The 17749-nt window shown below is 40.4% G+C and overlaps 1 protein-coding gene across 1 annotated transcript; it reads right to left on the bottom strand.

The window, feature by feature from the left end:
- Nucleotides 1-742: 742 nt before the first annotated feature.
- On the bottom strand, nt 743-1910 carry LOC131894429 (arylamine N-acetyltransferase 3-like). The gene has a single exon (XM_059244690.1). It carries the CDS (start codon nt 1822-1824, stop codon nt 952-954), a length of 873 nt encoding a protein of 290 aa, XP_059100673.1. The 5' UTR covers nt 1825-1910; the 3' UTR covers nt 743-951.
- Nucleotides 1911-17749: the final 15839 nt, after the last annotated feature.

The raw sequence follows: 17749 nt of genomic DNA, 5'->3' as shown, positions 1-17749 counted from the left end.
ATTTAAATTTGACTTATAAGAGTGCCATTTTCTTTCTAGGGAATCCTAACCAAATGTTATAAAGCAACTTCTTCAAGATCAATAGTATGTGAACTCAGCTATATACAAATGAATTGATGTGTTTATTTCTCATAACAGTGAGTGGAAGGAACCCTGAGAATGTGGTTTTCAGATAAGACAGAGCACAGGTAGAAGACAGAACTGTAGAAAAATCATCTAAACTCAGAATACAGTCACACCTTTAAAACCTCTGATCTTATTGTAGTAGTCAACAATATCCTTTTTGCTGTTTTCCATCTGATATGTGTTCCATAACTTACAATTGCTACTTTATATATGATCTATTTAATCAAAGCAAAATGTTCTAAAGATGAAACCTCATGAATGCACAATTATGGTAGCCAAAGCCATTGTGAGAGAAATGACCGGCTGTGCCATGTTCCTGGCTTCTCATCTCTCAGGACTTTCTGCTGGTGTCATTCTTGTTTTCAAAGTTACTTGTGACCAGCATTGTATCTCATTCTTCCCTGCTTCTCCTTTAAAATCATTTAAAGGCATTTTGTGAAAATAAATTTGAATCTAGGTGAATATAATGTGTGCACTATATGCTTTATTTAACCACCATTAAAACCTTTGTGTGAATTCAGCAATGAGTCAATATGGAGGGTTTCGTAGTATAAATCATGACAACTATATCGTCACTTAAATACTTTTTATTGTGATTAAATTTTAAATAGCATGTTTCTCTAAAAGCCATTTAGTTACAGAAGTGGATAATTTTATAGGAAAAGGAATTTGATGTCTAGGATTTTCTTAATATAATGTAGGGGACAGACATTGATGAACTTTGTATTGACTCAGGGTTTATTAATCTGTCACCTAATTTGCAAAATTTGATTGTTTTTTTTAATCATGAAAAAATAAGTACATATACACTGAAGACCTTCCCCCCTAAAACGTAAAAACATCATTAACATGTTTGGGCACAAACTTTGTCTCCAAGTGAATACCAAATATATGCTTCAGCACTTCTTCTACTTCTTCTTCCTTCAGAGTCTTCAACTCTACCAGATCTACATTGTCTTTATAATTGAACTTCTTGTGGGCAATAATGGTGCCCAATAATCCATGAACCCCTTCTTGTGTCTGCAGGGAGCAAAGAGATGTATTTACCATTACAGAGGTTGGAGCTACCTGGTAGTATGCACTCACAGTCTCAAAATCTTCAATCGTTAGAGGGTCAAGAGGAAAAGAGTAGATTTTTCGGTGGTTGCTCTTATTAAGAAGGTTAGAATCAATGAATTCTGGGTTTGGAACATATTGTTGTCTTATAGTTTGGTCCAGGTACCAAGTTCCATTCTCTTCTGTCAAGTGGAAGATGGCAGGCACCTGAGGCTGATCCTTCCCAGAAATTAATTCTAGAGGCTCCCACATTTGGGAAGAAAATGGGAATGCAGCATCTACAATATACTTTTGGCCACTGAGGGTCACCTGTAGCAGAAGGTGAAGCATGGTGTTGCTATATTTGTTGGCTGAGGAAACATAAACACGTCCTCCCAACATTGTGGTCTCAAAACCTATCATGGTCAGAGCCCAGTAGAGAAGATAGTTTAACTGGAGACACCACCCACCCCGCTTCTTCCTCACAACATGATCAAAGATGGCCTCTAAGCTCAGCTCCATGGGTTTTCCACAATGGATGTTCAAGTTCTCAAAGGGAATAGCTCGTATCTGGTGCTGAAGGATTTCAGTTAATGTTTGCAAGTCCAGTTTGTTCCTGGGATTCTGATAACCAATTCTTTCAAAGTATGCTTCGATGTCCATGGTCCCTTAAGACAAAGAAAACAAAACAATCAAATATGACTATATTTGGAATTCTTTCTATAGGTTAGTTATCTATTAAAGTTATTTAAAAGGAAGCAAACACACAAAAACAAAATTAGCTTAAATATCTGTAATAATAATTACTTGAAACTGCTTTCACATGCTTATTTCACTTAACAGTGTTGGTGACCCTGGAGGGAAAATGTACTCATTTCTTCTGTCTTTCAAGTATCAGAAGCTGGGAAATCTAGATTAGATGGTAAAGTGAATGGTAAGATGAAGGTATAGATGTGTTTTTCTGACATTAATGAATGGGGGCTTTCCAATTGGTGTCCATTAAACAGACCTCTAGACAGTGTCTAAGAGAAACTTAGCAAAAAAACACTCTGGCCTTTATGGTCCTTGACTGTCCTAGGGAGTTTAAGTCCTACATCCTGGAGTCATGAGATAGGAAAGCCTGGAGTGAGGGATTGCCTAGATCATATTGGCCTGTGGGCACATCTTTGGTGGGGGAACTGTCTGTGGTTCTGCTTCATGTCCTTTCCAGTCATGCCCTGACTTCCCTCAGTAATGGACTGTAATGTATAAGCTGCAATCTAGAAAGCTTTACCTTTCCTGACTCACTTTTTGTCATAATTTCTTTAGCACAGCAACACAGATGAAACAAGGTCCTTGACCACTCTGTTTCCCCTTCACTCTGCAAAGTACCCTATTAAAAAGTTGGATATGGCAGCTCCGATTAGATCAAGAGGTAAGTCTTTGTTCTCCTAGCTGCTCACCCCAGCTTGAGGCCCAGGGGCACAACCAGTGCCCCCTACCCCACCCATTGCAGCCCCAGTTGCAGGCCAGCAGGCAGGACTCCTGAAGGCAGGCCTGACCCCCTCACCAGATCCTGTGACCTACAAGTCCCAATCTATCCCCCAAACCTGCCCACCCTCTGAGACTGCAGCTGTTTCCTGAAACACAGACTCCATCAATTCTGACTGGACCAAGAGTGTCTCCCTGAGACAGAGATACCATTTTCACCAATTGGAGGAAGAGATGGGTAGACACCAGTGCAAGAATACATTCAACAACACAAAGAGCAATATGACACCACCAGAACCTAGAGGTTCTACATCAGCAAGACCTGAACATGCCAATGTAGATGAAGCAGAAGGAAACAACCTTAAAACAGACTTTAAGAAGATGATAGAGGTCTTTAAAGAGGAAATGAAAAATTCCCTTAAAGAAACTGAGGAAAAGACAAATAAAAAACTAGAAGAAATCAATAAATCCCTTAAAGAAAACCAAGAAAAAGCAATTAAACAGGTGAAGGAAACAATTCAAGACCTGAAAAGTGAAATAGGAACAATGAAGAAGACATAAACTGAGAGAATGCTGGAAATAGAAAATGTGAATAAACGAACAGGAACTACAGATGCAAGTATAACCAACAGAATACAATAGATGGAAGAGATAATCTCTGGTGTGGAGGATACAGTAGAGGAAATAGAGTCATCAGTCAAAAAAAACACTAAGGCCAAAAACATCATAACACAAAATGTCCAGGAAATCTGGGACAACATGAAAAGACTAAATCTAAGAATAATATGGATAGAAGAAGGATAATAATACCAACTCAAAGGCACAGAAAATATATTCAACAAAATCATAGAAGAAGAAGAAAATGCCTATGAAGAGACAAGAAGGTTACAGAACACCAAATAGACTAGATCCAAAAAAGAAGTCCTCTCACCACATAATAATCAAATCACTAAACATACAGAATAAAGAAAAAATATTAAGAGCTGCAAAGAAAAAAGGCCAAGTAACATATAAATGCTGACCAATCAGAATAACACCTGACATCTCAATGGAGATTCTGAAATCCAGAAGGTTCTGGACAGACATTATGCAGACACTAAGAGACCATGGATGCTAGCCCAGACTATTATACCCAGCAAAACTCTCAATAGCCATAGATGGAGTAAACAAAATATTCCATGATAAAACCAGATTTAAACAATACCTATCCACAAATCCAGCCCTACAGAAAGCACTAGAAGGAAAAATCTATCCCAAGGAAGTTAAATGCACCCATGAAAACACAGACAATAGATAATCCCACACAAACAAATCCTAAAGAAGGAAAACACACAACACTACCACCAAAATATAACGGGAATGAATATCAATGGACTCAATTTGCCTATAAAATGGATACAAAAACAGAATCCATTCTTTTGCTGCATCCAAGAAACACACCTCAACTTCAAAGATAAACACTATGTCAGAATAAAGGGCTGAAAAAAGTCTTTCCAGCTAAATGGACTTAAGAAGCAAACTGGTGTAGCCATCCTAATATCTAAAAAGATAGACTTCAAACTAAAATTAATCAAAAGAGATCAAGAAGGGCATTTCATATTCATCACAGGAAAAATTCATCAAGAGGAAGTTTCAATTCTGAACATTTATACTCCAAATAAAAGGGCACCCACATATGTAAAAGAAACATTACTAAAGCTTAAATCGCACATCAAACCCCACACACTAATAGTAGGAGACTTCAACTCTCCACTCTCACCAATGGACAGGTCTGCCAGACTGCTGTGGGATGGTCTGTATGTCAAATCTGTTGCTCTGATTGGTCAATAAATAAAACATGATTGGCCAGTGACAAAGCAGGAAGTATAGGCGGGACAAGGAGAGAAGAGAATTCTGGGAAGTGGAAGGTGGAGTGAGGGAGACACTGCTAGTCGCCACCATGACAAGCAGCATGTGAAGATGCCAGTAAGCCACGAGCCACGTGGCAAGGTATAGATTTATGGAAATGGATTAATTTAAGATATAAGAACAGTTAGCAAGAAGCCTGCCACAGCTATACAGTTTGTAAATAATATAAGTGTCTATGTGTTTACTTGGTTGGGTCTGAGCGGCTGTGGGACTGGTGGGTGACAGAGATTTGTCCTGACTGTAGGCCAGACAGGAAAACTCCAGCTACACCAGACAGAAACTTAACAGAGAAATAAGGGAACTAACAAACATTATAACTCAAATGGACTTAATAGACATCTAAAAAGCATTCCACCCAAACACAAGAGAATATACCTTCTTCTTAGCACCCCATGGAACCTTCTCTAAAACTGACCACATACTTAGTCACAAAGCAAATCTCAACAGATACCAAAAATTAAAATAACCTTTATTTTATCAGACGACCATGCCTTAAAGCTAGAATTCAACAACAACACAAATTACAGAAAGCCTACAAACTCGTGGAAACTGAACAAGCTCAATTGAATTACCACTGGGTCAAGGGAGAGATAAAGAAAGAAATTAAAGACTTTCTAGAATCCAATGAAAATGAATGTACAGCATACCCAAACTTATGGGACACTATGAAAGCAGTATTAAGAGGAAGTTCATAGTGCTAAATGCCTACATTAAGAAGTTGGAGAAATCTCATACTAGCAACTTAACAGCACACCTGAAAGCTCTAGAACAAAAAGAAGCAAACCCACCCAGGAGGAGTAGATGCCAGGAAATAATCAAATTGAGTGGTGAAATTAATAAAATAGAAACAAAGAGAACAGTACAAAGAATCAATGAAACAAAGAGTTGATTCTTTAAGAAAATCAACAAGATAGACAAACCCCTATCCAAACTAACTAAAAGGCAGAGAGAGAATATCCAAATTAACAAAATCAGAAACAAAAAGGGAGACATAACTGTAGTTTGGAGTTTTCCTGTGTCCCACCAGACCCGCAGCCAGGACAAATCTCTCCTACTTGTGTCCCAAAGCTGCTTAGTCCCAAGTAAACACACAGAGACTTATATTATTTACAGACTGGATGGCCTATGGCTCAAGCTTCTTCTTAGCTAGCTCTTATATCTTAAATTAACCCATTTCTATTAATCTATGCTTTGCCACATGGTCCATGGCTTACTGGTCTGCTGGCATGTTGTTCCTTGGGCAGCAGGCTGGCTTCTCTCCTGCCTCTCCTTTCTCTTCCTGTCTATCTGTTTGGATTTCCTGCCTGCCTCTAAGCTGCCTTGTCATAGGCGAAACAGATATACTTATCAATCAATCAGAGCAACACATATTCACAGCATACAGAAAGATATCCCACAGCACTTCTCCTTGTCTATCTAATCAAAAGGAAGGTTTTAACTTTAACATAGTAAAATTTCATATAATAGAATAATTATCAAGTAAAAATTACAGTTACAATATCTAGTCTATTTGTATTTGGCAAAATTAAAGAAAATATTTTATCTATCCTATATTTGTGAGTCTAAAGTTTCATATATAATTTATCTTTTATCATGACTAAGGAAAACTATAATGATAACTATCCAGTCATCAACTACATCAAAGACCCCAGAAGGGTATAATATTACCTAAGTACACAGGAAATACATTGCAAATAACTTCCAAAAATCTGGAATGACAGGTACAGCTGGCTGCCTGGACAGTCATCTAAAGTTCCTCTACAACACTGGAGCATCCTTCTTCAGCCTATAGGCCTAGAGTCTTTGTTGATGTATTTATTGCTTGTATATATTATATATATTTGTTTTACTTATTATATATAGTTTTTCTTATATTAATTGTATATTTTTTTAGACAAAAAAGGGGGAAATGTGGTGATATTTTATCTGTGTCCCCCAATAAAATTTATCTGAGGATCAGAGAGAAAAGCCAGCCACTACAGTAAACATAGAGGTCAGGCAATGGTAGCACATACCTTTAATCCTGGCTTTAAGGAGACAGAGTGTCATCTGGATCTCTGTAAGTTCAAGGCCATACTGGGAACAAAGCCAGGAGTGGTGGCACATGCCTTAAATTCCAACACTAGTTAACCATGGAGGTCTAGAGGTCTGTACAGACAGACAGGAAGTGACAGAGCTAGACAGGAAGAGGAAGTGATGTAGCTGGGATAAGAGAGCAAATGAGAGAACAGAACAGAAAGGCATATAAGAATCGGTATATAGGAAGTAGCTCTCTTTGGAAGCTGAGGGTCTGTAAGGTGAGGTTGGCTTGTGGCTTTTCCTATTCTTCCAATCCCTCAGGTTTTAACCCTGATATCTGGCTCTGGGTGTTTATTTAATAAGACTGTTTAGCAATTCATCTACACATAACAACTGACAATGAAGAAATCCAGAGAACCATCAGGTCATACTTCAAAAACATGTACTCCACAAAATTGGGAAAATCTAAAAGAAATGGACAATTTTCTGGATAGGTACCACATACCTAAGTTAAATCAAGACCAGATAAACAATTTAAATATACCTATCACTCTTATGGAAATAGAAGCAGTAATTAAAAGTCTTCCAACCAAAAGCAGCCCAGGACCAGATGGTTTCAGTGCAGAATTCTACCAGAATTTCAAAGAAGAACTAATACCAATACTCCTCAAATTGTTCCACACAGTATAAACAGAAGGAACATTGCAAAACTCTTTCTATGAGGCAACAGTTACCCTGATACTCAAACCACACAAAGATGCAACAACAACAACAACAAAAAAGAATTACAGACCAATATCCCTCATGAACATTGATGTAAAAATACTCAATAAAATACTGGCAAACTGAGTTCAAGAACACATAAAAAAGTCATCCATCATAATCAAGTAAGTTTCATCCCAGAGATGCAAGGATAGTTCAACATACGAAAATCTGTCAATGTAATCCATCATATAAACAAACTGAAAGAAAAAAAAAATCACATGATCATCTCATTAGATACCAAAAAAGCCTTTGACAAAATCCAACACCATTCATGATAAAGGTCCTGGAAAGATCAGGAATACAAGGAACACACCTAAACATAATAAAGGCGATTACAGGAAGTCAACAGCCAACATCAAATTAAATGGAGAGAAATTCGAAGTGATTCCACTAAAATCAGGAACAAGACAAAGCTGTCCACTCTCTCCAAATTTATTCAAAATAGTACTTGAAGTTCTAGCTAAAGCAATAAGACAACTAAAGGAGATCAAGGGGATATAAATTGGAAAGGAAGAAGTCAAACTTTCGCTAATTGCCAATGATATGATAGTCTACATAAGTAACCCCAAAAATTCTACCAGGGAACTCCTACAACTGATAAACACCTTCATTAATGTGGCAGGATACAAGATTAACTAAAAAATATCAGTGGCCCTCCTATGCACAAATGATAAATGGGCTGAGAAAGAAATCAGAGAAATATTGCCCTTTACAATAGCCACAAATAACATAAAATACTCCAACCAAACAAGTGAAAGACCTGTATGATAAAAACTTTAAGTCCTTGAAGAAAGAAGTTGAAGAAGATATCAGAAAATGGAAAGATCTCCCATGTTCATGGATAGGTAGCACCAACATAACAAAAATCTTGCCAAAAGCAATCTACAGATTGAATGCAATCCCATCAAAATTCCAACACAATTCTTCACAGACTTCAAAAGGACAATACTTGACTTTATATGGAAAAAAAAGGATATCTAAAACAATCTTTTACAATAAAGCAACTTCTAGAGGCATCACCATCCCTGACCTCAAGCTATACTATAGAGGTATAGTAATAAAAACAGCTTGGTATTGGCATAAAAACAGACATGTGGACCAATGGAATCTAACTGAAGATCCTGACATTAATCTGCACACCTATGAACATCTGATTTTTGACAAAGAAGCCAAAACTGTACAATAGAAAAAAGAAAGTATTTTCAACAAATGATGATGGCATAACTGGATGTCAACACGTAGAAGACTGCAAATAGATCCATATCTGTCTCCATTCACAAAACCCAAGTCCAAATGGATCAAAGACCTCAACATAAATCAAGCTACACTGAACCTGATAGAGGAGAAAGTAGGAAGTAGCCTAGAAAGTACTGGCATAGGAGACCACTTCCTAAATATAACACCAGTAGCACAGATACTGAGAGCAACAATTAATAAATGGGACCTCCTAAAACTGAGAAGCTTCTGTAAGGCAAAGGACACAGTATATAAGACAAAATGACAGCCTACAAAAATATAAAATGATGTTCACAAACCCCACATCTGACAGAGGGCTGAGCTCCAAAATATATAAAGAACTCAAGAAACTAGACAGCAAAATGCCAAGCAATCTAATTTAAAAATTGGCTACAGATCTAAACAGATAATTCTCAACAGAAGAATCCCAAATGGCCGAAAGACAATTAAGGAATTGCTCAGCATCCTTAGTCACCAGGGAAATGCAAATCAACATGACTCTGAGATACCATCTTGCACCTGTCAGAGTGGCTGAGATCAAAAACACTGATGACAGCTTATGTTGGAGAGGATGTGGAGCAAGGGGAACACTCCTCCACTGCTGGTGGGAGTGCAAACCTGTACAGCCACTTTGGAAATCAGTATGGCAGTTTCTCAGAAAATTGGGAATCAATCTACCTCAAGACCCAGCTATACCAATCTTTGGCATATATCCAAGGATTGCTCAAGCATACCACAAGGACACTTGCTCAACTATGTTCATAGCAGCATTATTTGTAATAGCCAGAACCTGGAAACAACCTAGGTGCCCTTCAACCAAAAAAATGGATTAAGAAAATGTGGTACACATACACCATGGAGTATTACTCAGCTGTAAAAAAACAATGACATCATGAAATTTGGAGGCAAATAGACCAGAAAAGATCATCCTGAGTGAGGTAACCCAGACTCAGAAAGACAAACATGGTATGTACTCACTTATAAGTGGATACTAGATATAAAGCAAAGGATAATCAGATTACAAACCAGAGCTCCAGAGAAGCTAGGAAACAAGAAGGACCCTAAGAGGGATGTACAGATTACCTTGGGAAAGGGAAATCCTTGGGAAAGGGAAATAGAGGAGATCTCGATGAGTAAACGGGGATGAGAGGGAACAATAGAGGGTAGGGGATGGAGGATGAGAACATGAAGGAATAGGATGGTCGAGCTGGAGGAGGGATGGAGTGGGAGAGCAATGAAAGAGATGTCTTGATAGAGGGAGACGTTGTGGGGTAAGGGAGAAACCTGTTGCTAGGAAAATTCCCAGGAATCCACAAGGACAACCCCAGATTAGACTACTAGCAACAGTGGTGAGGGTTCCTGAACTGGCGACCCTCGTAATCAGATTGGTGAATACCCTAACTGTCATTATAGAGCCTTCATTCAGTAACTGATGGAAGCAGATGCAGAGATCCACAACCAAGCACTGACCGAGCTCCAGGAGTCCAGTCAAAGAGAGGGAAGAGGGATTATATGAGCAAGGGGGGGACAAGATCATGATGGGGAAATCTATAGAGACAACTGAACCAAGCTCAAAGGAACTCACAGACTTGAGACTGACAGCTGTGGAATCAACATGGGACAAGACTAGACCCTCTGCATATGAGAAACAGTTGTGCAGCTGGGTCTGTTTGAGGGATCACTGATAGTGTGATCAGGATCTATCTCTGGTGCATGAGCTGGCTTTCTGGATTCCATTATCAATGGTTGGACACCTTGCTCACCACTGATAAAGTGGGGAGAGGTTTGGTCCTGCCTCAACTGAATGTACCTGGCTTAGCTGACCCCCATGGAAGAACTTACCCTGCTGGAGGAGGGGATTGTGGAAGAATGTGGGACGGGGGAAGGGGGTGAGAGGGGGGATGAGAGAGGGATCTGTGGTTTGTATGTAAAATGAATGAAAATGACTAGGAAGTTGGATATGCATTCACACATTGATTGATACCCTTAAGAAACACTTTACTAAGTATTCACCAAGCATTTACCACTAATATAGTGCTGGAATGACTTCCTGTGTGTTGCAGGATACTGCTGTGATAAAACAGCATTGCTGAGGCACTTTGCAGGGTTTATTTGGACTTACAGCTTGGTAGGCAGGCATGGAGGCTGGGGCAGAAGCTGATGGCTCACATCTTCAAATGCAAGCACAAAGCAAAGAGAACACACTAGAAATGACATGAGTCTATTAACTCTCAAAGCCTGCCCCATGATATACTTCCTCTAGCAAGGCCACACCTCTTAAGTGTCTCCAAACAGTGCCACCAACTGGGGACCAAGTATTGAAATGCCTGAGACTATGGGGAGCATCTCATTGAAACTATTACAACTCTGGGGTATCAGGATGACAGATACAGGGGAACTGAGTAAATAAATAAAGCATCTATTTATGGGATTGTTTTCAGTAACATGTTCTGGTGATTCGAAAGAAGATAGCCCCCAAAGAAAGAGGCACTAAGAGATGTGGCATTTTTGGAGTAGGTGTGGTCTTGTTGGAGGAAGTGTGTCACTGTGGAGGCGGGCTTTGAGGTCTCATATATGCTCAAGCCACACCCAGTGAGACAGACCACTTCTTCTTGGCTGTGCAAGATGTAGACCTCTCAGCTACTTCTCCAGTACCATGTCTGATTGCATGCTTCCATGTCCTACCACGATGATAATGGAATGAACCTCTGAACTGATCTGTAAGCCACCTAGTTAATGGTTTTCCTTTATAAGAGTTGCTATGGTCACAGTATCTCTTCATGGCAATAAAAACCCTAAGACACTTGAAAAAAAAAAAGCAAAGAATCTAGCAAGCACGCACACGGGAAGAGAGCCTCCCTTATCAAATGTGGTAACTAAAGAAACCCTCTCTAGAACTGTGATGGACACTGAGCCTGGGGACACATGTGGGAAACAAATGGGGGAAAGCTCTATGCTATAAGCTTCCTGGAGTACTCAAAGGACATCCAGGAAACATGAACAGTTGCAGTAGATTGAGAAGAGTGCTAATAGCAAAGCTGCCATTTTTGATTTGCTGTAAATGAATGAAAATTATAGAGGGATGAAAGGAGAGTTGTAACTTGACCATACTGAACATCATCCAAGTCATCTTTCTTTCTGCTCTGTGTAGAACAGGCTGCCCATACCAATTCATATGAGGTAGGGAGGCCCATTTGCAAACAATTTGAATTTGGAAGCAGTGACTGTCCATGGCTGACATGACTGCCCATGACACATGGCCCAGGTAGGCCAGTGAGACCTTATTGAGGGACATGGATAATATCATAGAATATTAATTCAAATATATTGGTGTTATCTTGGAATGAAACCCTGTAAAAATGAAAAGATCTGGATGGAGTCCAACACTATCTTTAACTGTTAGGTAACAACATAGCCCCTCACCCAAACAATACAACAAACCCAAACATGGCAGGAAAAATGTTTTCTTACTTTTGAAAAAAAAGACTTTGTAAATTTCTGTCTAAGAGCCATAATATCGAGACTTTGAATGTGACAATTGCGCACTGACCTCAATGTTAAGTTTTTGTACTGTGGTACAGCCTCTAATAACATGGCACTAAGGGACCACCTCAGTTAGACAGTGGTTAGTTAAGCATCTCCATTTCCCTCTTGCATACCCATTCTCTTTTAAAGCCCACTTAACTTTCCGTTATTGCCAGTTTCTAGCTTCTCTGTTGTGGATGTCAGTACAATTTCTCCTAAACTCATTAAGTAATCCGCTGTGTCTTTTCCTCCATCAATGTGTAACTGTTCTCTTCCTCAACACTGGCATAAGTGCTTCTTCTCCACTATTCAGACCCAGTGAGAATGAACTGAATATACAAAGCCTTGTTGGTACCCATCCACTGCACTGAATATGGAATGGAGAGCATAGGCTGGTGCAAAAGGTTTCTGCAAGCATTGCCATATGATTATGACCTAGACTGTTGGGTTTCCCATTCAGAGCCATTGTATATTTCTTTTGAAGAAAGGTGTTTAAATGCCCCTATAATACTTTTGTCTCACTCCATTTTCCTCTCTACCTTATGTGGGTATGATGTTGTATTTATTGTTTTTTAAATCTCTGTTGGGATTTGGTTAGCTGTGGCCCTTAAAATCCCAATCTATGAATAAAGTCATTTTCTTGTGAGGAGAATTGGTACCCTAAGATTGTGGTAACATAATCAATATTAGATATTCTGAGACTAAATATGTTTAAACTTTGTGTTAGTTAAACTGGGATTCAAGGTAAAATGCTGAAGATACTCGGAAAGTGATTTCCAAGAAAAGAGATGAATGGAAACAGTGCTGGCATCCCGGGCTAGCTTGTGGAACCTCTGTGCAGGAGTAGATGTTCCCCTTCCCCTTGACTGTTAGCCTAGAAGACTCCGAGGCGGCAGGATGAGCACATGCAGAGATCACACTGTCATAGTTAAGAAGGCATGGCTGTCCCAGTCAGCTTAGCACAGCTTAAATTCAGGAGTTTTGGAATACATCTTCTTCCGAGTGCAAACGATGGGCTGATTAAAACATGACTTTTCTTGAAAACAAAAGGATTGTTTTGAGGATTAAATTATGGAGGATCTCTAATTACCAGGGCACAATAGTCAGGTGACTATCTTTGCAAAGGAAAGTATGTAGCAGGAACGATATTGGGGTGTTCATATTTTTACAACATGGGCTGTCATGTATTTTGTTTTGGCTAAGAAAACCCCTCCCCCTTTTTTTCCCCACACATGAAGTTTCAAATTGGAACCCAACAAAGAAGACTTAAAAGCAGATTGGTCCAGAGCTTGACTGCCTATGCTGTACGGTCATACATGAAGGCAACTGTGCCTCAACAAACCAGTTTTGACCATTGGTCATCAATTAGCACATTAAAAGAGCTAAATTAATAGTGAAAAGCAGAAAGGGGAGATTTATTCAACACTGGGAAGAGGAAAGAAGAGATTCAACTACCCCTCAAGTCTATTTGCAAAGCACTAACTTGAGGCTTAAGGTGAGCTATTTGCATAAGTGAGTTGCATGGCCATGGTGGGGAGCCCACCATTGTCTCAGGCCAGACCTCCCTGCAAGGCTAGTCTTTCCTGAAACCTCGTCTGACAAGTTACAAATCTTTTCTCACAGGTGGTAAAGATGCTCCACTGGCTACAGATTCGTCCCCCACCCCTGCCTGCCCCTAGAGCAAGCAGTCTTTTCTTCCCCTAGAAGGAGGAAGGAGGCTCTTGATGGAATTCTAAATTCTCGAGGCCCATTATTTTAATGGTCTGATAGCTAAGGAATGGACGTAGGTGTCTCATTAGTATATGCCCATTTCTGGCAGTCAGGCAGGTTACATTGTCATACTTGAAGGCTACAACAGTACAAGTCCAATTATCAGAGACTCAGCTGGAGTCTTATACGCATATGCAGGGATCTGTTGTTCCTGAAGAGAAGAATTGCAAAGAGCCCATGATTTGCCTTCCTTTATTTGAGTGTGCTCTTCCTGCTCTCTATCTCTTCTTTTCTGTTTGCTTTGTTCTCATCCACACTTGCAGGGCATAGAATCACTGTGCATTTACACCGTCCTCCAGGACCTGGAGAAGCCAGCTCTTTAACTATCCGTACAGAAAAGGACTGTCTGGGCTGGCCACACTGAAGACAATTGGCCAACAGTTCCCAGTGTTCAGGAGACCTACAACTCAGAAATGGCTCCAGTGACAGCTTCCAGTGACAAGGAGCAGGAACAGGATACTTCCAGGAAGCCCCAAAAACAAATCTAAAGAGAGGTAGTGTCCATAGCTAGAGATGGCGAAGGCCAGAGGAAAAGAAGTCTCTGGCAGACAGTGTTTGAAGAGATGCTAGTTTAAAAGTTCTTTCTGGGGGACAGGGTAGAAGCAAGTACCTGTTTTGCAGGTGAGGAAGTGGAAGGGAGGTCTTAAGGAAGAGAAACAGCAATTCCGGAGAGATACAGGGAGTATTGTTGGCATCCTGCCTAGAGCCAGAAGCAGAGCCCTGAGCAGAGGCCTCTCTTGGTAGGAGCATTGCTCATGAAGAAATCTGTGCTCTATGGTCAGGGACAAAGCAGCTGATAAAACAAAACAAAAAACAAACAAAAAAAAACCCCAAGCAAACGAAATCACAAAGGAACATCGTTGGCAATTCCTGGAGAGCTTCCCACTAAGCCTCCGTCTGCGGAGAACAGGCAGGGACCTGGGTAGTGAGCAGCTTTGACCCTTGTCTTTCTAGAAGGCAGGAATTCCAGAAGGGAGGGCTGGGTTCCTGGTTCCCCATTATCTCCCCTCCTAAATGAGCACCTGCCTGGCAGCTGCGTGGCCTCTAACCCCACAACCTCTCATTTTCAAGAACTGAGATCCCCAAATCACTTAGGAGGTGGGCTATAGTTGGGTCAGAAAAGAGTTTACGATATCCAGTCTTGTTGACTGTCAGGCCTTGAAGGATGATCATGGGACCAAAGATCATAACAAGAGCAGTGGGTAGAAACTGGATAGGCAGTTTTAGGAACAGGGAGCTAACCAGGAAACCTCTAGAAATGTCCTTGGCAGAGACCCTTCATGAGGTAATAGACTTAAACCTCCCACTAAAGAAGAAATTGTCCTCCTTTCTATCTCTTTCTTGGATTCCAGCCAGAACCCTAGCATGCTTCCCTGGGCACTCAGAAGCCTAGCATGCTTCCCTGGGCACTCAGAAGCCTAGCATGCTTCCCTGGGCACTCAGAAGCCTAGCATGCTTCCCTGGGCACTCAGAAGCCTAGCATGCTTCCCTGAGCACTCAGAACCCTAGCATGCTTCCCTGAGCACTCAGAAGCCTAGCATGCTTCCCTGGGCACTCAGAAGCCTAGCATGCTTCCCTGGGCACTCAGAAGCCTAGCATGCTTCCCTGAGCACTCAGAAGCCTAGCATGCTTCCCTGGGTGAGTACTCTGGACTTTCTCGCTGTTTCTCTGAAGTCTCTCTCTCCCTTTCTGCAGTTACTTACCAACCTCCATGTTTAACTTAAGAACTTTCCCTCCATCTACCTCTTGCCTTGCAGCAGCTGCCAAGATTTTCACCTAGTTTACCTGGTTAGTTGTCTCTCAAACTCTAATGTCATTGAGTTTCCTTCCGAGGGAATTTTTAATTCTTGTGTTAATGAAACTAAGAACCCACAAAAGAAAATCCCAGCTTCCCTCATATCAATAGACACATACTGTGTGTCTCATATTTTTTTTTAGCTAGTATCTTGTTAACACTAGTCACATTGTTCTGACTTTTAGACCTCTTCCTATACACTCTATTTAAAAATGTGTCTTCAGGGCACTTGATACCTGGTGCCGGCCCTTCGGCATCTACTGCTCTAGTTCATCTCTTTTGTTTTCCTACTGCATAGTCTGAGATTACCCCCGAAGGCCCCCAATGACATGTGTTTGGATAAAACGAATAAACTAATTTAAGGTCCCTGTGATAGCATGTCAGTCAAAGATGACTAGAGCTGGAGGCTTTGTGTTCTAACTGATCTAGAGGGTTTGCTTGGGACGCACCCAGTGCTGCCTCTCGTGTGGTCCAAGCTGCCAGCCAGCCACCTTGTGTTAATTCTGCCTGTATAACCTCAGTCCTTCCTTTCCACTGGACCAGGTGGCCACTCTGCCTCTCACAAGCCCTCCCCTCTCACCAGCGTCTCCCAGCTGGCACACTACCACATCAAGTACCCATGTTGAATTGTAACCTATTTTCTTTATTCCCATTTCAACACTGCCTTTTTTTTCCTGCCTTTTCTGATGACCACCATCTGGAGAGGTAGCATTACCTAATCATACATCTGTATTTGGAGCACACCGAACATCTGAGTTGTTCACAGCAAAGATTCATTCAGACCCTGAAATCCAGGCCATGCTCTTAGATCACAGGCATTTGATATCAATATTTCATCAAGGATGAAGCAATGGGTGAGAGTAGGCCCAGCACTTCAAACTTGAGTAATATAAAGCAAAATAAAGTTTCCATTAAATGCTCATTTACTATCAGTTATTTACTGACATTATTTGCTCATCCACGGAAGAAATGTATATTGAAAGCTTGTATAGCTAAATGAGCCCAGCTACCTCTGAGGAAGTAGAGATGCAGATTTCCACCATAAGCGCCTGGTTGCTACCACATTAGAACTGAGGATTACACAAAGAATTTGATTTTTTTACTTTGTGATGAAGGGTGCGGAATAGTTAACAGTCAAACTGGGAGATGAAGATGAAGCTTATGTAGAAGCTTCACTTTTCATAATTTTAGCTTATGAACTACAATGGCAATAAACACATAATGATAATAGAACACACAAAATAAGTTACATGCTTACAGCATGTGAGGATTAGATCTAAAAAAAGAGGCTGTGTAGCTTACTCTTCTACAGAGTTTAGAGGGCTTGGCTTGGGATTTGTATTATTATTATTGCAATATGTTATTAATTTTTGAGAATTTCATATAATAACTTTTAACATATTCACCATCCCTGTCCCTGACCACCCTTTGCACCTTCCTGCCATCTTGTAGTATTTACAGTTACTTGCTTCATTGCTATGATAAAAACATCTGCCCAAAGCAACTTAAGGAAGGGGTCGTTGTGACTTACAGTTCAAGCAGGAGGCCACCAGTTGCATCCACAGTCAGGAAACAGAGAGTGGTGAATGCTGTGCTCAGCCAACTTCATCCTCTTTATGTAGTCCAGGAGCCACGGAATGGTGCCATCCACATTTGAGGCGGGTCTTTCCACCTGGTGAACATAATCTAGAAAATCCCTCACAGATCTGCCCAGAGATTTGTTATCATATTGATCCTAAATCCCATAAACTTGACAATCAAGATGAACAACTCCACCCCTTGTCAAGTCAACACCCAACGCGTCACTTTGAATTGTAACATTCCATCTCTGCCTCCCAGGTTTCATTTTCACCTCAAAATGCATTTAAAATGTTAACAGTCCCAACACTTTTCAAAACTCAAAATCTAAGTCTATTCAGAGCTTCAAAACATTCTCTTCACTATGGCAAAGATATTTAAAAACACCCTATATACTTCCCACATACAATTATACATTCTCCAACACTATTGTTGCAAAAGAGAGGAATTTGGGCATAGTAAAGAACGATCAGACCCAAACCAACAAGGAAAGCATCACATTCTGCAGCTCCATGCCTGGCA

Source organism: Peromyscus eremicus, chromosome 17 (assembly GCF_949786415.1).
Source record: "Peromyscus eremicus chromosome 17, PerEre_H2_v1, whole genome shotgun sequence".
Lineage (NCBI taxonomy): Eukaryota > Metazoa > Chordata > Mammalia > Rodentia > Cricetidae > Peromyscus > Peromyscus eremicus.
Note: the sequence above shows the minus strand (reverse complement) of the source record. Positions and strands in the feature narration are given on the sequence as shown.

Excerpts from the sequence above, each read along its gene's own strand:
- LOC131894429 (XM_059244690.1), bottom strand. The coding sequence starts at position 1,824 with ATGGACATCGAAGCATACTTTGAAAGAATTGGTTATCAGAATCCCAGG.